The sequence below is a fragment of the Athalia rosae genome, chromosome 4, assembly GCF_917208135.1.
Source record: "Athalia rosae chromosome 4, iyAthRosa1.1, whole genome shotgun sequence".
Taxonomy (NCBI): Eukaryota; Metazoa; Arthropoda; class Insecta; order Hymenoptera; family Athaliidae; genus Athalia; species Athalia rosae.
In genome coordinates, this window is record NC_064029.1 from 13,894,467 (window position 1) to 13,912,861 (window position 18,395).

General features: G+C 39.5%; 4 protein-coding genes and 1 long non-coding RNA gene across 13 annotated transcripts in view; 2 read left to right on the plus strand and 3 right to left on the minus strand.

Annotated features, from left to right (window-relative positions):
* LOC105693576 (unconventional myosin-XV) overlaps positions 1-2,395 on the plus strand; it is a 75,272-nt gene extending 72,877 nt beyond the window's left edge. For all 3 annotated transcript variants that reach the window (XM_048653605.1, XM_048653603.1, XM_048653604.1), the window contains 3 exons: positions 44-248; positions 379-515; positions 608-2,395. In XM_048653605.1, the coding sequence (XP_048509562.1) occupies positions 44-248; positions 379-515; positions 608-838 (573 nt within the window). In that variant the 3' untranslated portion in view covers positions 839-2,395. The remainder of the gene's footprint in view (positions 1-43; positions 249-378; positions 516-607) is intronic.
* On the minus strand, positions 1,117-5,875 carry LOC105693577. The gene is made up of 5 exons (XM_012413604.3): positions 5,519-5,875; positions 5,248-5,374; positions 4,911-5,008; positions 3,982-4,204; positions 1,117-3,847 (listed from the first exon to the last, which is right to left on the minus strand). The coding sequence occupies exons 1-5, from the start codon at positions 5,555-5,557 to the stop codon at positions 2,832-2,834; spliced, it is 1,503 nt and encodes a 500-aa protein (XP_012269027.2). The 5' UTR covers positions 5,558-5,875; the 3' UTR covers positions 1,117-2,831.
* Positions 5,876-6,186: 311 nt separating this feature from the next.
* LOC105693572 (adenylosuccinate lyase) overlaps positions 6,187-18,395 on the plus strand; it is a 28,838-nt gene continuing 16,629 nt past the window's right edge. The window contains exons 1-3 of one of the 3 annotated variants that reach the window (XM_048653612.1): positions 6,187-9,001; positions 9,196-9,402; positions 11,385-13,507. In XM_048653612.1, coding sequence (XP_048509569.1) covers positions 8,375-9,001; positions 9,196-9,402; positions 11,385-13,499 — 2,949 coding nt within the window. In that variant the 5' untranslated portion in view covers positions 6,187-8,374 and the 3' untranslated portion in view covers positions 13,500-13,507. Of the gene's footprint in view, positions 9,002-9,195; positions 9,403-10,526; positions 10,773-11,384; positions 13,508-18,395 lie in introns of those variants that run through there. The other 2 variants (XM_048653613.1, XM_012413597.3) reach the window with 2 other exon arrangements.
* On the minus strand, positions 9,252-10,933 carry LOC125500568. 3 transcript variants are annotated; one of them, XR_007277943.1, is made up of 3 exons: positions 10,804-10,933; positions 9,518-9,901; positions 9,252-9,391 (listed from the first exon to the last, which is right to left on the minus strand). It is a non-coding gene; the product is annotated as an uncharacterized LOC125500568 (long non-coding RNA). The 3 variants fall into 3 exon arrangements; XR_007277942.1 differs by having other exon boundaries at positions 10,788-10,920; XR_007277944.1 differs by lacking the exon at positions 10,804-10,933 and having other exon boundaries at positions 9,518-9,676; positions 9,763-10,396.
* Positions 14,965-17,512, minus strand: LOC125500564. 3 transcript variants are annotated; one of them, XM_048653618.1, is made up of 8 exons: positions 17,374-17,512; positions 16,760-17,302; positions 16,610-16,672; positions 16,265-16,532; positions 15,743-16,150; positions 15,415-15,678; positions 15,242-15,322; positions 14,965-15,144 (listed from the first exon to the last, which is right to left on the minus strand). In XM_048653618.1, the coding sequence occupies exons 2-5, from the start codon at positions 16,893-16,895 to the stop codon at positions 15,928-15,930; spliced, it is 690 nt and encodes a 229-aa protein (XP_048509575.1). In that variant the 5' UTR covers positions 16,896-17,302; positions 17,374-17,512; the 3' UTR covers positions 14,965-15,144; positions 15,242-15,322; positions 15,415-15,678; positions 15,743-15,927. The 3 variants fall into 3 exon arrangements, with proteins under 3 accessions (XP_048509575.1, XP_048509574.1, XP_048509576.1); XM_048653617.1 differs by having other exon boundaries at positions 15,415-15,507; positions 15,579-16,150; XM_048653619.1 differs by lacking the exons at positions 14,965-15,144; positions 15,242-15,322 and having other exon boundaries at positions 15,369-15,507; positions 15,579-15,678.

An 18,395-nucleotide genomic window follows, 5' to 3' on the forward strand; every position in this document is an offset into this window, starting at 1 on the left:
CAGCTTCGTTGAATGCTCATCATATGTTATTCCGAATTTTTAGTACGACATGGCCCAAAACGCGGCACTTTTGCACAAAGCTGCGGACATGACGCATGAGCCAACGACTAAGGAAATAAAATATTTGCTACCGAAACCCGCGCTTAGTCTCAGAGAACCTCGACCTCAGCAGTGGGGAAATATGGTACAGCAAGCCTGGAGTAACGTACAACACAATACCGCGGCCGGTTGTAAGGCGCAAGTACTCGGTGAGAGGAATTTCTTTTTTTTTTTTACTTCGAACGTTGAACTTTCGAAAGAAAAATTATCATACCCGGCACTGGGATAAAATTCAAATCTCCACCAAATCATGGCGAATTTCTTCATGTTCCGTTGCAGAAATATTATCCAAATGGCCGTTATTCGGGTCCAGTTTCTTCGCCGTGAAACGAGTGACGGAAGGCAAGGAGAAAGGTGGGGACCATATCCTAGCCCTGAACAGGCACGGAGTTCATTTTATTGACTTAGTGACCCACGTAAGTCCGACTTTATTTTTCTAATTTATTTTGTTGTAGAAATCAGCTTCATATCGAGTGACCGACTTAATTGGAATTGAAAATTTTTACAGGAAACATTGTACCACTATCCGTATTCTGAGGTGATATCAACGCGGAAAGTAAAATCCGAAGAAGGAACTTTATACCTTGATATGAAATGCGGTAATTTGATGCAGCAGAGAATAACTAGGCTCCAAACTGAACAGGCCCATGAAATATCGCGATTAATCAGACAGTACATTACAATGGAACAAAGAATGACCAACGCCCAGGGAGCCAGCGTTGGTTTTGGTTCGAGATAATAAAAAAAAGTCTGCAGCAAATATCTGAGGATCGTTTAAAAGTCACAAGATATACATAAATACAATACTACTTTTTTTCATGTTTAACGTTATTATTTATTCTACCTTAAAAAAATTGTACTCAAAATACTACAGAGAGTATTGGAATTGTTAATCATAGCACGCAACATTTAATAATAGAAAGAGAAAAAAAAAACGTAAAAATTCAATTTAGATCAAAAATAGACGAGTCTATTTTGGTTTATAGTTTCTACGGATGTTTAGCAGTTTCTAGTATATACTCTTTTTTCATAATTTTTTTATTAATACTTCATACACTGTAAATACATTGGTTACGCTATGAAAATTGAGAACGTAGTCGTGTTATCCTAAGAAAATATTAAATAATTATCCATGCTTATTAGAAACTACGTGGGAGTTAACTAATCATCTCATGAATGGATACAACGATTGCGCCAAATCCGAGTGTAAATTTCAAGCACACTACACAATAGGTAGATTTATTAATGAATTAAGAATCGTAGATTTTACTTTTCTGATATTAAAACTCACATGCGCACATATCAAGACTCGGAGCGAGGAAGGGAGAGGGCGTGGAAAATGCTCAAGTAATTAGCATTTATAAGTAATTATAATTATCTTTTTTTTTTACTGTAAATACGAGTATTGAAAAAAAAAAAAAAAGAAAGTAAGAAAGAAGAGCTGGAGATCCAGAATGGAATTTTGTCTAGAGTTGAACAACTTTGAACATTCATCGATGATATACCAGCCAATCGTACGTTTAATAAATTTTAGCAATTTTAAAGATCACGCAACACGTACGTTGTGAATTTTAGGTACTTGAATGGATTTGTATATTTATAAATTGTATAATAAGCTAAATACAAATGATAGTAATCCGAAAAATACATAGCGATATATAACGAAAAAAAAAAAAAAGTTGCATTACATACTACACGTAATTATATGATTAATATAACAATATAATTTTAACAGCTAAGTACCTAACACGTCGTTAAAAAATATACAATACACATATTATTAATATTAACACACGATTATTATTTTTTATAACATTTATATATATATATGAAGAAAGAAAAAAACATCGAACGTTTTAACAAATTGTGTACCAAACGAAGGCCTACGTCATTAATTCAAACGATATATCCTTGAATTTCCTTTACGTAATATAGTGTACAACTTTCATTTTTATTGGATCGAACTGGCGCATACAACGGAAGAAGAGAAATTATTATGTATTTTATTATTTAAGTATCGTTATTAATAATATCGTTAACATAAGCTTTACGTGATCGTGTCTGCGTAGATTAACTTGAAGCCTTGATTTTATAGGAAATTTTTGTTTTTTTTCTCATTAAACATTATCGTTACACATCGTTCGTATGATCAAGCAAATGAAAATTGGGGAAAAGAAAAATGGATAAGTAGGGAAATTATTTGTGACCGAATTATCTACAATCTAAAGATACATAGGTGTGATGTTGCAATAATTATCGCGTATTATACACGAAATAAATGTTTGTACAATGATAACGAGATGATCTTTTGATCAGAAAAATTAAGCGCTTGTAAATTAATTGATGAAAAACAAAAACTCGGTGTTCGCAGACTTGGCTCAGCGATGATACGTCGCGATGGTTGACAAAAAACGTGTGAAATACAGGAAATATGTAGCCATGGAACGAGAGTCGAGCAAAGCCAGGTTTTCTTTCAATTTTATTTCAACTAAACGGAGATTGTGTAATTTAACGGTGTGAAAGTTATAAAAATTTTATTGCAGTGACAATATGGGAGGCGACTTCGTGAATAGAGAAAACAAAATCGTCACGATGAAAGAGGCAAAATTACAGGTGAACCAATTTTTATTTCTTCTGATATAAATTGAAGAAATATTTTTTGTTGAAATTAAAATAATTGATACGAACGCGAGGCAGGTTGTGATTTTTTTTTGTTTCGTCTGTTGTTCAGATCATTTGCTCTCGTGATCTGGACTGGATCCGGGGGTTTTTGATTTGCGATCGTGAGGCCAATTGCTAGCGGTGTGTTTCACGTATCCAGGATCATTGGGTGACGACGGGGAATTAACGTCCCTCTGACTGCCGGAATTCGTCTGAGTTCCTATCGAATTCTGTAAAGCTGTGAAAGCCTCCTCGAGTCTCTCTATTTCGTCTCTGTGCCTGTTATTGCCGGATGAAAATATTTTCGGGGGCGATGGAATGTTGAAGGAAACGTCGCGATTCTTTTTCAATATCCCAGGTGACATCCTGCGCATCCTCGTCGGTACGTTGTCGTACTGACTCGAATCTGAATTTCTGTAATCGTCCTGGTGGATATTGCTGACGCCGAAATCGCGATCAACTCGCATTATTTTTACACCGGGATTTATGATCTTCGCGAAAATTGGCTCGCCTCTATCGTCCTGCTGCTGAAGATTCGTCGGAAATAGGGGTGTGTCTACTTCGTCGACGGGACGTCTGTAAGCGTCCTTATTTCTAAAGTAGCCGCCGTTCATACTCTCCCTTTCGTACGGTCGTGTTTCTCCCTCGAAATATTCCCGTCTCGCGTTGTTCCTGTCTTCCGCGTTTCGGTACCTGACAGCACCCGCGTTACTAACATTTTGGGTGGACTCGAATCCCTGCGTAAATTCTCGTAATTGTTTTCCAACATCCTGGAACTTCCGATTACGTTCGACTTCGTACACATCCTGCGGTCTTCCACGTTCCGATATATTCTGATGGCCGTTTCGAACGATCTCCACATCCCGCTCATCGGCGTCGGGATCACCCGCACGCGAAGACGGTTGGTCCCCCCGAGTGTAAATTTTTTCGGTCGATTGATCGGAAGACGATTCGGATTGGTCGAAACCGGTATTAACGGATCCTTTAGCAGCCGCAGAATTTTCCGTAGGAGATTTTATCGAGTTGTTGTTACTCCCCGATGATTTAGTTTCTTTCTCTGAGTTCAGCGTTGCCATGGGTACCTTTACTAAAAAGATTTATAGGTTCACTATTCGATATTTTAATCTCCGATGATATTTTGGCTAATTAATTTTCATTAGCAGAGACAAAATCCATCGTATTCCCTAAATATTGATTCGAGCACCGTCGCGTTTGCCTTACCGAAATCCTTGTCGCCGTTCGTCTGGGTGCTGTCGTGTTTTTTTTTGTTCCCAGGAACCTTCATGAGAAGATCAACGATGAACACCAGAGCCGTCAGGAGGCACAGAGCTCCAAGAACCGCGGCATTGTCTACCAGATCCTCCGGGACGCTGTCGATCGACGCCAAGGAAAGAGCTCCGACGACCCCAAATAAAATTACACCAAGTCCCAGGAGAAATAGTTCCTTATAATTATTGGAAAGAAAAAAGAAAAAAAAATTAGCCGATACGAGGGAGAGAAAATCTGGGCGTTTAGAAACATCGAATCGTCGTTGAAAAGTTTCCAGGAACTTCTGCAGCGTTTCAAGGTTGAAAGGAAGTCGACCTTAGAGATTCAAGATTTAGCGTGCGGCTGCTGCTGCCGCTGGATTCTGATTGTGAGTCATTGCGAGAATAAGTAAGTTTCAATTGCTGCGGAACGGATGGATATTACGTGTCTCATAGAAAAATAATAACATATCGTTGTTTACGGCTTGTTAGCAATTATTGTACGATGAATCTCGTAGACCAGGCAACGCCTTGCGCCATTTTTCACTCATCGTATAGTCTACCGGAATTTTCTCACGCCGTCGATATGCAAATCGATCGCGAACGGTCGCATTCAATTATCGAGATCATATTATGAAAAGATGACAATTAAGATCGTGCGTGAGATTAAATTTTACACCGTGCGAAGCGGAAAATTATGACAATATCATTTCTAAACTGTTTTTACTGTATATGCAAATAAGACGGAGAAAAAGAAGCATAAAATCGCTCGACAAATTTACAGTACTATGGACACTCGTGTCGCTCGGATGATCAAGTTGTCGGTCACAGCATGTGACGCTGACAACAAGATTGACTGAAAAAAATTTTTATTCCAATGATTTTCACATCGTGCATATTTACCGTCAATCTACCCCGAAGTTCGCCGGTTGCAGCGGCCACCAAAAGTCCTACGGTGACGATGACGTAGCCACCGCACGTAGCTGTAGCCAATGCTGCGCCTGTGGTTTTTTTTTTTTTTAGTCATGTTCTTTAGCATGAAATTTATGTAAACTTACTAAGAACTGGGTCATTCAAGGACCAAGGTTGCTCTCATTTACATAACTTTTCTCGGCATTCGCGAATCTATGCGACGCATACGAACAATAATGTAGGCTGTAATTCTTTGTTTCCGTTTTTCATCTAATTTTTTTTGACGCTCTGACTTTTTTACTTATTGTTAGTAATAAAATTTAGATACCTATCGTGCCCCAGGTGACGTTGTTAAGTAGCGACCACTCCCTACTTCGATTTCTAAGGTAGTGAAAAACTCTTCGACTTTCGTCATCGGTAACCCTAAGCGCTATCACGCAGGCCATGCAGAAGAGCTGAAAATATTTCGTTTAGTAATTTTTATAGAGCGTCGTTCCGCTGTTGCTTCCCTCTCAAAGCAAAGGTAAAATTCCTTTTGCATCCAGGCCGCTCAAAATCAATTACTTTTCGAGTTTCCATCGGACAAAAAAATCACTTACCACTTCAATGATTCTTATAAACACTTTTCGGTTCCACATGATTGCGGTACAGCGTATATGGAACGTTTATGAAATCGGCGATAAATTTGTCCACTTTTATATTCTCAATTTTGAATTGTTCATAAATTTGCAATGATTTTTCAATATTTCCACTCATGCGAAAAATTCCCCGATTACCGCACGGCGTAACATATTATAGTAAAATGTTTAGCGCTGTATAGTATACGCTGTAGGCTGCACTATCACCCCCGCGTAGCTATTATCGCGGTACCAGTTTTTGCCCGGTTTGAAAATAAACTTTTTGCGGAAAAAGAGGCGCTCGTTAAAGTCGACTACCGTTGGGCTGTTCCGACAACGACTGAAGAGATAATGTCGAGTAAAACCGCGGGGCTCACGTTGCAAGGCGGTTACAGTGCAAGTAAGCGCACGGTGGCCTCTGTCAATTCCAATGGAAATATATGTATATATAATGCGTTATAGTGTGCGTTTGGGTAGGTACTCTCATGTCTCTGTCTGTCCATTTGTCCCGTGTAACTCGAAACAATACCATTATCACAAGCCGACATTGGCGTCGCAGAATTGCGCGAAACGTGGAAAAAAAAAAAAAGAAGAATCCTAAAAACCCACCCCATATTTTTTTCAGATCCAAAATTCCACTCTTCACGGTTTGAATGACGCAATTATCAAACCGGAACAGCGAAAAAATGCGCAGCTCCGAAGATCGACCGCAGTGTATAATCGGATGGAAAAATAGAGCTCGTTAGAATCCAAAATCGCAGGGGTAGTTTTCTCGGTTCGAATTTGAAACTTCTCGATGTCCCCAGATACGAATGAGGATTGATCCAATGTTTAGATCGTGTTGGGTGAACCGAAATTTTTCGCCTTAGAATATTTTGGATCCCCAATTTTACGCCAATTTATTACGCAGAAGTTATCGATTTTCAGTTCAATGAATGCATTCAGAGGTATTTGCTGCGAAGTACATTACATGAGTTTAAATAGAACGACAAAAGATACTCGCAAGACGAACTGGCTGATAAATAAACGATAACGAAAGTGAATAAGGCGGTGCGACCGAAATTCTATCCACACTTTGGACCTGTTCTTTCAACCCTCAATAAAATATCGAGGAAATAATTCTGATGAAATTATCGAAAATTCGTTCCCCGTAATTTCTGCAGTATCGAAATCAGGGATCATTAAATTTTTCGGACAGAATAAAAAAAACATAGACCGTTCAGGTAGAACGTGTTTGTAGCGTAGATGTATTTTTCATTCAACAACGACACCATTGTCACCTGTCTTTCGTAATTCATTCGTTATTTCCTCGCCATAGTATCTGCCGACCGGCTAGCTTAACTCGAGTTACACAACCGACATTGGCGGCCATGTAGTCGCAGGATTCCGAGTCGGAGTCATCAGAGTCTTTGCATGGATGTGGAACAGGTAGGAGAAAAAAAAAATATATAATGACGAATAAAAAAAGAGCGATGACTTTGGAAGGTAATTCCACAGGTTGCGTGCCTGTAGAAAGTTTACGTAAATTAAATTATAGTAATTTTCCGTAGGCTGCATATACCCTGAACTTGTGTACGTACTAAATATTTTTTAATTGACGCCGGTCCTGGGTGTACGAAATTCGAATTTTAGTTATTTTGTAAGCGTAACGTCCAGTATGCTCGGTGTTGAAGTTGAATTCGTTTCATTGTGGCACGTGCGCAACAAGAAAAATTTTCCATTTTTATACAACATTGTACGAATCCTCCGTGTCCACAGGATCGTACAATTCCATGGTATACCAATGTATTTTATTTGGATGGATTATTTGTCGCAACAATGTAATGGGCCGTCATGAGGTCAACGCTCGCTCGGCGAAACGCCATTTTCATTTTTATTTCGCCTCAAGAAAAAATTGGCTAGCCTCGCAAAATATCGGATACAATTCCAATATCGCGACGCTATCGAAACGTCGCCTAGGGAAATCAATTTCTCTGCCATTAGATATCTGCGACTTTGCGAAAAATTGAATTTCAAACGATTCAACTAATACTGAACGAGTGAAAGTATTTTGCTGAATTTATGCATCTTGAAATGTATCATATTTATTCCCCAATAAACATCGATCGCCTATTGACGACGATACGTCGACAACAATGTGTAATCCCCCTTCCGCTCCTAGGATCGTCGGTCCCCAATATGGTATTGATCGGTGAAATCGATCACTTTACGAAGGCGCTAATAATTTATTCCGTCAGATGTAGCTGGCTGCCCTTTTGAACGCCTTTTTGAAAGAAGATAAAAGCGTAAAACCCAGCCTTCTTCGGAAGCTTGGCCAATCAGGATCGAACGATGCAGACGTCATCTGGATCCTCGCTGTTTCAAGGGTCGTGCGACTGCGATCTGTGAGGCTCCGTGCACAACAAGGTCTGGGCCCGTTGCAGTTGTTGCGTAAAGCAGCTTTTGAAAAATCGATTTTTTTTTTTCCCCGTCTTTAATTTTTACGAATGTATATTTTATTGAGTGATCAGTGAATTATTAATATTTCTTTTTCTATCCATCTATTTTATTGATAATCGTCAATTTTGCGGTTCGGATAAATGAATGAAAAATCGTCTGTTATATCTGCGTACGTTTCGTTTTGCTAACAGTGACGCGGTTTATTTACACCAGTTCGAAGTATAATCAAACGAATCCAATTTGCGAGTGTTTTAAATGAATTTTCTTAATTAATGAATTGAATCTTTTCCTCCGAGGAATCATGATAATCGAACGAACAACTAAACAATCGAGAAGAAATTAATCAACTCACGATTCTTGTTTAATGAATTTATATGAAAAATCTATAAAAAAAAAATAATGCGTAATCCAAGCAAAAACGAGGAGGACGACGAATCGGTGACGAAAAATGAAGCAAACGGAGATTCGACTGCAACGGATCACGACCGAGTGCAATCGGTGGTGAATAAAAGTGCTTCGCGATTTTCCGATAAGGAATTCAGCGTTTCTACCAATTATACCAGCGATTGCTATCGCCGATCGATAATCAACGTTGAGGATCAAGTGAAAACCAGCAAGCTTGTGCTCCAACTGGTAACGGATTCCAGTTTCAACATGACTCAGATAAACGGGCAAAGAAAGCTCGGAGGACCTCCTCCTGGATGGGTAGGACCTCCGCCCGGACCGGGTTGCGAAGTTTTTGTAGGAAAACTTCCGAGGGTATTGTACGAAGATGAAATTTATCCGACATTCCGGCGTATGGGCGAGGTATACGAGATCCGATTGATGATGGATTTTTCCGGGACGAATCGAGGCTATTGCTTCGTTATGTATGGAAAATCGGAATACGCTACACGTGCTATAAAGGAATTGGATAATTTTGAGATAAGACCTGGAAGGAAAATTGGCGTCGTCGCCAGCATCAATAACTGCAAGTTATTCGTTGGCCAATTACCCCCGGATATTTCTTCCGAAACTATTATCAGGGTGAGTGTTTTATTGATTTTCGTAATGAAATATTTTTCAAAATAATTTCTATCGTCGATGCAACCTAATTATCTAAGGATTCTGATCGAACACTTTTTTCAATACCCTCACAGCATCTCGGTACTTGTCAGAGATTTTTTTTGAAATGATCTGTAATTTTCCGTGTTGATTGAATTGAGTCGTTATTAATTTAGAAAGTCTACGAAATCACCGACGACGTTGGGCAGGTGGCGGTTTATCGGACTGTCAAAAATCAGGCAAAATACGCATTGATATCCTACAAGACACATCGAGGTGCTGCCATGGCCAGAAGAAGACTCGTCCCCGAAAGAACTACACTTTTCGAAGGCGCCGAAGTTAGCATAGACTGGGCACATCCGGGCATCTTTCCTGCGAATATAGTGAGCATTTGTTGTATTGAAATTTTTTCGCTCTCTCGCGACCGGAAGCATTGAAGGAAATGAATTTTATCAGCGAAATATAGAGTTGGGGCTTTTATCGTAGAAGGTATTATACCTGAATGAAATTGTATTCGGTTTTCGAAAAAGTTTCATTGTATTTAATTTCCTTCAATGTCGTTCGATTCGCATTGCGTGATATTATTCTCGAAACTTGACGCGCGAGGGGCGTGTCGACGATAATTATCGAGTCGAAATATGGTTTGCCTCGTTGTCCCTGTAAAATGTAAAAAAGATATTTTATAATTTTTTAAACGACGCGTCTCTGGCAGAATGAAAGGGAGTCTAAGAGTGAACAGTGACCCTGAATCTGTTGACAATAATATCCACTTTAGATTTCGCTCCCACGACAAAATGGAACGTGGGGATTTTAGCTGATGCAGCTGTTTCTTCTTCTTATTCTTCTCTTTATTGTCCCTGCGAGTATCGCTGCCTTAACTACCTAGACAATACGAATACATGCCATATGAATAAAATTTTTGATGAAAATCTGCACGTTAAATCACAACGCATTTATGATACGCCGTACATGCGGAGTCAGAAGTGCACCGCGTGCCCATAAAACCATTTCGGGATAGCGAATCTAGGTGAATATTATCCCCTCATATTATTTCCATAATCGTAAACAAAGTCCAGCTAAATAAAAAGCAAAGCAAAGCAAATAAAATGCGAAATGCAGCTGACTGTAGGCTATCCCAAAAATCTTTTAAATTCGTAAAGCACCAGACGAAAAAACGAGATAGATAAAATTCGTATACTTTGAATCATTCGATGAACAGATCTTTGGGATACTGAGAGTATTTTCGTAACTGAGTATCAAATTTGGAACATTCGATCAACAGATCTTTGAGATGCTGAAAATTTTTTCGTAACTGACAAATCAAATCTGGACAGTATCGAAAAATTCAGGCATTAGCAAGTTTGAAATTGTATGTAGGCAACAATGTCGCGTTTGTATTTTGATCCGAGTTGCGCGACGTTTGAATTTAGTTAGATTCCCGACACCCAGGCGTCTCTCGAATCTCGTGATTTGTCGACTGCTCGAGCAGGACAAGCCGGCTAACCGAGGGCAGGTCAGTCAGCTGATTGCCGGCGTCGAGGTACGTTCTGTGTGTATTAAACTCTCCCCTTATTATTTCGCTAAAATCTACGTCGCCATGGGTGATTCGAAGGAGACCAACGAGGAGTTTCGCAACTACCGTAGTCCTCTATCGACCAGATATGCGTCCAAAGAAATGCAGTACAACTTCAGCGACCAGAATAAATTCAGCACGTGGCGCAAGCTATGGGTAAACCTAGCCGAAGCAGAAATGGTTCGTAAAACGCACTTGATATTTTTCTCACCACTCGCCTGTCGCGCGATTCTCTTCTCCTTTCAAATCTCCTATTTCTCTGTTTGTATGCACGTTATAAAATTTAAGAACTATTTATTCTTCGACTGATCCTGATCCTGAACCTGTCCTTTTCCACGTTTACTAATTGTACACGTATACGCAAATAATTTAGCTGTGAAAACTATTTTCGAACGCAAATGAAATGTTTCGAAAGGTCTCACATGTCTCTTTCAAATATCATGACGTCTCTGGGTTGCAAAAACATGATATGAAAAGACCCCCTGCTGGCGAGATGTTATCGCTGATATTGCTTTGTATGGTCAGGGGTCATCGAAATCTTGTGACGAAACAGATGCGCATTATCTGTGTTCGTATTCAGGCAACGTTAGTCGAACTTAAGTTGGTCATGGAGCGATTGAAACTTCTTCCAGCACCGAAAAACAACAATTTTCATACGACAAAAAAATCAAATTCGAAGAGAAAAAAACACGCGAGGGATGGCGAGGCAAATTATGTTCGATTTCCATTGGCGCGAATTTTTTCAAACAATATTCCTGCATGCCTAAATTCGTGTTGATAATTTGATGCAAGGTCGAGGAGAGCGGGACTCTTGACGAAGGAGGGAACGTGGATATATCTAGGCTGGTACTGGGTAGCGATACACGACGATGTCAAACCCGACGACGTACCAGAGATGAATTCTTGGACCACAGCATCCGCACTTATCTGCAAGCCGAAAATCTCGCCTGGAACAAACGGAGCATTTCTATTCAGGAATCATTCGACGAAAATCATCGCAGTTTCCAAAAGTACGGAAATCGCTTCGACAAGAATCGCTTCAATGACGAAAGTTTGGTAAACTCGGAACAAACATCCTACACCAGTCATAGCGATGATCTGGATGTTTTCGAGCAAGTTCGATCAAGCATCGATCGAAATTCCGGCTCAATGGGCCGGGGCGATAACGACTTGGGTCTGCTTTCGAGATGTAAAAATTCCTCCGAGTCTTCGAAGATTTGCAAAAAATCAAATTCTCTTTGTGAATCGAACGCCGCATCGTATTCCTCCGATTCTTCGGGCTGCTCCAGTCAAGGTTCTCTCTCGGAGAGCAGCAATAATAACAACAACGTGTTTGGGATATTCCCAAATTCGGGCAACGGCACCTCGGCTTTCAACATTTCCGATCCCTCGACTTCGTTGTACAGTCATTCGAAAAATGTCGTCCAAGAAAATTCGATCTTGATAAATTCGGGTGTTCAGACTCTGACTGATTCGATCGACGCAGACCAGCAAACCAATAACTACGATCGAGTTAATCGCGAGAATTTTTCGGTAGACGTCAGAAGTTGCTCCAACAGCGAATCGGTTGAAAGTTCAGATTATATCGAGCGAAAAATAGAGTCTTTGAATTTATTCGACAATTACACATTTTCGACTAATCTGCAGGAAAACTTGAACGAAGTCGAAGATTTCGGAGATAATCGTGCGGTAGGATACGGACGTAGGAACGGAGTTTTTTTGAAAAATTCAGAGAGCGTTACGGCGACGAATACGCCGCACGGAGTTCGTTCGAAGGAAGAAAAGTGTAGGTCTGAACGAGGAGATAAGAGCTCGCACAAAAATCGAAGGAAGTACGAGTTGAAAAAAAAACCGGAACAGAAACAGCGGCGTATTAAGAACCAAGGCAAACACGGAGATTTTGAATTCTCCAAGGTATTCGGGAAGTCCGTCGTCGAAAACCGAAAACAAAACTCTCGCAGAGAATCGCGCGACAACAAGCCACCCAGGGGTCGAAACGGTAGATCGCATAATTCTTCTAACAGTTCGGCAACGCTTCGCGATTACTACGCACTACGTAACTATTCTTCGCCAAATCTGCTGACCAATGACAATCGAGTACATTACCCAGTTTCGGATCCGAATTTAAATAAAATTGTTCCCCAAATAAGATATTCGATCGATCAGCTGCAATCAATTTACCAGGATGTAGATCGACGGCAATTTTTAGATATGAATCACCAATGGCAATCGTCGCCGGTGGCGTCAGTGTTACCTATCAATTCTATGATCAATAATAACGATCTTCGATATTCGAATATGGTGGAGTGCAATTCATTTATCAATCAGCAGAATTCACGGGGTATTCAAGATTCTCTGAAAAATGTCAGAAACGATGGGAATTTTCTCATGCAAAGGCAACGTATTGGAAACGGTGCTAATTTCGGGCAACCAATGATCGGTTACACTCGTGCCAACAACGCGGTCGATAACGTGACGTATTCAGTTCCAAGATTCGCGAATAATGTGGACTCGAATTCAAAAAAGGCTTGGCTGTCCGCTCAAATGGCATCGAACGCGCACGGTAATTTGTCCCATGAAAATTTCAACGGAAGTCCGATGTTGTTCCATCCAGATAGATCGAACGTCGCAAATCCTGTGAACGGTTCGATCGTTTACTCCCAATCTCAATATACTGGGGATCGACCAAATGTTTACGCACACCCCAGGGTGTTCGTACTGAAAAATCGTAATTCTGCAATTGCGAATCATCGGCTTGGCCAACAAACTACCTTCACTCGTGTCCCACAGCCTACTGCTAACGCCTTACCGAATGAAAATTATTTCAACGTACAACAAATAATGGCGCCTCAATCGGGACGCCCGATTTTGAACAGGCCACACATGCGAGATGGTCGAGGTTCGTAAATTGACAACAAAAAAAAAAAAAAAACAGAAATCAGAAATCACTAATAGCATAAGGATTATGAGTTTCCCGACTGAACCGTACTTGACGCACTTTTCGTAGTTTTAACAGATCGCTAGATGAAGTTGTTTGCCGTTAAGTTGCCAAAGAAAAAGTACAATGAGTATCATTAATTGATTAATTAAGAAACACCTCATATATAATTATTTACTATAAAAAAGTTTTACCATATACAAGACTATATCGGGACTTCCGAGTCTTGGCGAGTTACTATTTCATTGATCTTTACAGAAGCTGTAAGAAGAAATCTACGTGAATCTTGAGATTTTTTTAAACATCAATTATTTTATCTCAGTAAAGATAGAAAGCGCATCGTGAAGTGATTAGTATACCACTGCGATTATTAATCTTGTTTTACTATACTAGTTATCTAGTATATTTTACCGTTCTTTTTCTATCTTCACTGTCGAAGCGTCTAATATGATCACCGCAAATATTATTATTATCAATTTTTTTTTACCATCTGAAAAAAATTCTTCTTCCTGTTTTATCAACGGTTAAGAATTATGTGAACTGTTCCCGTTTGTTTCCGAACGCGTACATGAATCAATTTCTCAATATACTCCGAACCCAATAATATACATTCATTCGAACGAGTATACATAGATAAAATACTACATCGTACATGTATTATGAATTGATTTTAAAAAAAATCAAATTGAATAACCGAATGGCTCGAGGGTTCTTACCAGCATTTTATCATGCCCTGAAAAACAAGAGATATTGTGGTATCGTTTTAATATCAAATTAGGTTTGAAGAACTTTATATTAATTGTGCAGTACAAAGAGTGTGGGGTTACAATTGAATTACTAATTTTTTCCGCACATCAGATTCTTTTTTTTTCTTATCTCGTTAACGAAACTAATTACATTTTAATTTCTCCCGCACGTTATACTGAGCGTCGACAGGTGCAATTTATTGTCAATACCGAAATTGCTTGCCCTAATATTTTTCCTATTACTGTTAGAATTATATAAGTTATGCTTAAGTAATTGTTGTTTCGTATAAGAAATAAGCTTCTTTTTTTTAATATTACCTACGCTACTTTCAGTTTACGCGATCTTATTTTTTTTTCCCGAGGAAAAATTACTTGCTTCACGAAGCATGCACTTCATTTACCATTTACTTACATACGTATGTCGTTAGGCTAAGAATTTTTAAGGTAGATTTGCATAATGACTGTTGCATTAATAACCTCGTGATATTTGATAATAATCATCTCATCCAACATGCCTGCATTTTTATGTGAAGTATATTATTTTCCATTGATTAATAAACCCATTCTGTAATTTCCTATTTTTGTTTGTATGTATTATATTATGTTTCGCACGAATTTGACTTCATTTCTTACCCATCCCATGTCCCCCGATAATTTAATCCCTCGATGTGAATCAAATTCAATATCGTATATCATAATTTACTTTATTTTACATCTCATTACACGCACAAAATCTATGGTAATAATTTGGGAAATAATTTCTGATCGTTGACAGAAAATTCTTCGGCTACTTTTGGCTACTCGCGTACATTTGATACCTGCTGCATTTTCCGCATCTTCTGTTTCTCGGCTGGCAAGCATCTGGAGTCTGAAAAATGGGCAATTAACGTTAGAAAATTATTATACACATATTTGCAAACGAATTTCAGATTCAAACGGGGTAAAAATTGGGATAAAACACGAACCTGATAGAAAATTGCTTGCGAACAGGCACAGCATTTCACGTTGGCGACAGCTGGTTGAATCGTGGTACGTCGGTGCGGTATCTTTAAATTTAAATATTCCAATTGTAAAGTTGACGTCGAGTCGTGTGCAAAAGCAGGTATGTTTAGCAAGTTATAGAAGTACGTGACCTCACTTTTATTAAATATTTATCGGCGCAATGATTGCAGATGTTTCTGCCGAACACATCTTTGTAGTAGTACTGGTTTGAACAGTTACAAAATGGACCCTGTGAAAATGTTTTTTTTTTTGTTATTTAATTTCTTTTTCAATCGGCGTATAAAATTGCATTAGACTTACCGCCTTGGGCTGAGCGTCTTTCGAACCGGCACTGTGCTTCGTATTTTTCTTCGTATGAACGAGATCTTCAATCGGCGCGTTTATTACAGCAGAAATAGAACTACGATAAAATAGTTTGAAATTATCGTAGAAAGAATAACGCCCTTTGAATTTTCGCAACTCACCTCGCCCCTCGAATCGGCGATGTTTTAACCGGAGCGATCGTCTCGATTTTCGCATCGCTTTGAAAAATGTTATTCCGATCAGACGTGCTTGCACTTTTAGTATCAACGCTGAAATTGGGATTTTAAATTTGGAATGTATTTTAGAAAGGATTATTCGAAGCTTCTCAGTGAACTTAGCATGAAGCTCACGTGAGCTCTTCATCCCCTTTCTCGGTATCCAAAGATCCTCCTTTTGATAAAACTATCTCTTCTGCAGATACTTTTTCTCCTTCCTTCGAGCTTTCGGATATTCTACTCTTTTCGACCGGTGGCGAGACGTTCGATTTAAGAGAACACGAACTTTTTTCATTGGTCCATTCTTGAGTTTTCATATTTATGCTTTCTCTTAATAAATTCTCTTGCTTGGGCCTGAAAAAGGGCAGCGAATATTTCTGTTATACTAACACGTTCGTCCTTTTTACCCGATCATACATTTGAAAAATCAAATACGAAACGAAAAATAAAATTCGAAATAAATCTCACTCGAACCCATCGCTCGACGCAAAACTATGTATAACTTTGGGTGACGAGGAAAACGCTTCTTCTATCGATGGTTGTTTTATCATGACTTCTTCGGTGCCAATCGCAGCATCAATTTCAGTATTTTGGTCCATTACCGACGTCGGCTTCGGCGACGATGTTTGAGTCTTTTTACTTTTTCTTATGGAATGCGGCAAGCTTATCCTTTTCACTGGATTAGGCAGACCGGCTCGTTGCGCGATCAGACCAGCGCCGTGTGTCGGACAACAACCTTAATCGATGTACGTACAGTTAATCGATCGAGCAATCATTGATTACATCTGTCAACGAATTATTTATTAATCTCACGAGTTTCGTAGACCCGAGGTGATTTTTTCATGCATAAAATCGTTGATTCCGTAGATTTGAAACCTGAAAAACAAATATAACTCCGACGTTGATGATAATTTGAAAAGTTTTGTCGACATCTGAATTATTTCTACATGAAATTCCGCTCACTACAATTCGAGCCTGCCAATGTTCCTCTCTCCACGAGAAGCGGGGGCTCTTGTTTTATCTTCGCGATTGGGCCTTGGTCGCAACAAAACCTGGAAGAAAATAGATATTTACCATTTTTTTGATAAACTGTGGGCATTCTCCGGTTACTCACATCTCAAAATTCTGGTACATAGCTAAGAAAGATGGGCAGATTCCGTCTGGCGAGTAATCGAGCGACGTTGAACAAACCGGACACTGTGATGAAGTCTGCGCGTTTTTTTCCTCGGCATCAACGATCGTCTGGAAATGAATTTACTTGAAAATGGTTTTTGGCTCTCGATTTTGGAATATTTGTCATACCGAAGTTTCGTTGTCCGTCCGTTTCACCGATTCGACCTCCTCGGTTTGAGTTTCTACCAACTTCGGGGAAGATTTCGTATCGGGACTCGTCGGACTGTCGACGTATTGTCTTCTTTCCCCGATTCCAACATTTCCAAAAGTTGACAGACTTGGCTTATCCCCCTCGCGCCAACTGAAGCTCGTAGAAGTCTCGCGCGTTATTGGCTGTAGAAAAAAAGTTCAATAAAAAACTTTTCTGGTCATATAATCGGCTACAATATTTTCGTAACACTTACCTTCGCTGTCCAGTGCTTGTAGTCAGTTTGAAGCGTTCGAATCACGTCAGTGGAGGGTTTTTGATAAAGTTGCGAACACGGTGGACACCCGGATTTTTTCGTATAAGTATATCTCCAGTATCTGAAGTCGGAATATCACTGTCAGACCGCATATTTGGCGAAATTTTATGTTTAATAATATGAGGATATAAAACTTGCATAATCATTATCATGGTGTCAAGCAGAAATAATAGAGCTGCGACCAGACACAAAATCATCATGGCTATAACTAAACTGTCATTCGATTCTTGGTGAATTAACAAGCACAAAACTGCCTGCGCAGCGGATGTGAATAGCACCAATCCGAGAAGCACGATCAGGAACATCTGTGGAAAGAAATTTTACTCACAAAACTCAGGTGATAAAATTTTCGTTCAAGTTCAATTAGCTCAGCAAGTACACATCTTCATCTCACCGGCAAGTCTGGCACCAGACGTCTTCCCAGTTGACCGATGGCATCGATACTCATGACGATCACGAAAGAAGCGAATAAAAATGTCAGAATAATTAAGGCTGTGATGCCCAGGGGATTTTCTGCGATCGTCCACAAAAAAACTGCGAGGGACAGAAGTACGACGTCGATAATCTGCCGGTGGTATAAAGGCATGTGAATTTTGAGGATTAGTTCTGGTTGATATTTATCGTCGGAATCATATAAGTGAATGAAGATTTTTCGTACTAGTTGAATCAATCTAATCGGTCTCAATGTAATCGGGACGTTTTTTTCACGCCATCGCAATTGTAGGCTCCGGATTTTCTCAGCTGACGATAGCTGCTTCGGTTCTGCGGGTAATTAATTTTGCTTATTTCGTAAAATTTTTGACAAGATCTCAAGAAGATAACCAAAATTTTTGTGACCGAATATCGAACGTTTTGATCAGATTCGGAGTTTACCTTTCATGGATTCCGCGGCCAGGTTTTGTTCCGTGATTCTCATATTCGGTATAGGTGATAGCTGATGATGGGAACTTAATTGAATTACT

Bases quoted from the DNA above. Each gene is read 5' to 3' on its own strand.
- LOC125500564 (XM_048653618.1), bottom strand. From the start codon at position 16,895: ATGCCCACAGTTTATCAAAAAAATGGTAAATATCTATTTTCTTCCAGG. The intron at 16,673-16,759 runs GTGAGCGGAATT...TTTGTTTTTCAG, and splicing joins ATTGGCAGGCTCGAATTGTA to GTTTCAAATCTACGGAATCA. The intron at 16,533-16,609 runs GTGAGATTAATA...ACATCGATTAAG, and splicing joins ACCTCGGGTCTACGAAACTC to GTTGTTGTCCGACACACGGC.
- LOC105693577 (XM_012413604.3), bottom strand. From the start codon at position 5,557: ATGTGGAACCGAAAAGTGTTTATAAGAATCATTGAAGTG. The intron at 5,375-5,518 runs GTAAGTGATTTT...AAATATTTTCAG, and splicing joins TTATAAGAATCATTGAAGTG to CTCTTCTGCATGGCCTGCGT. The intron at 3,848-3,981 runs GTAAGGCAAACG...AAATCTTTTTAG, and splicing joins GAACGGCGACAAGGATTTCG to TAAAGGTACCCATGGCAACG.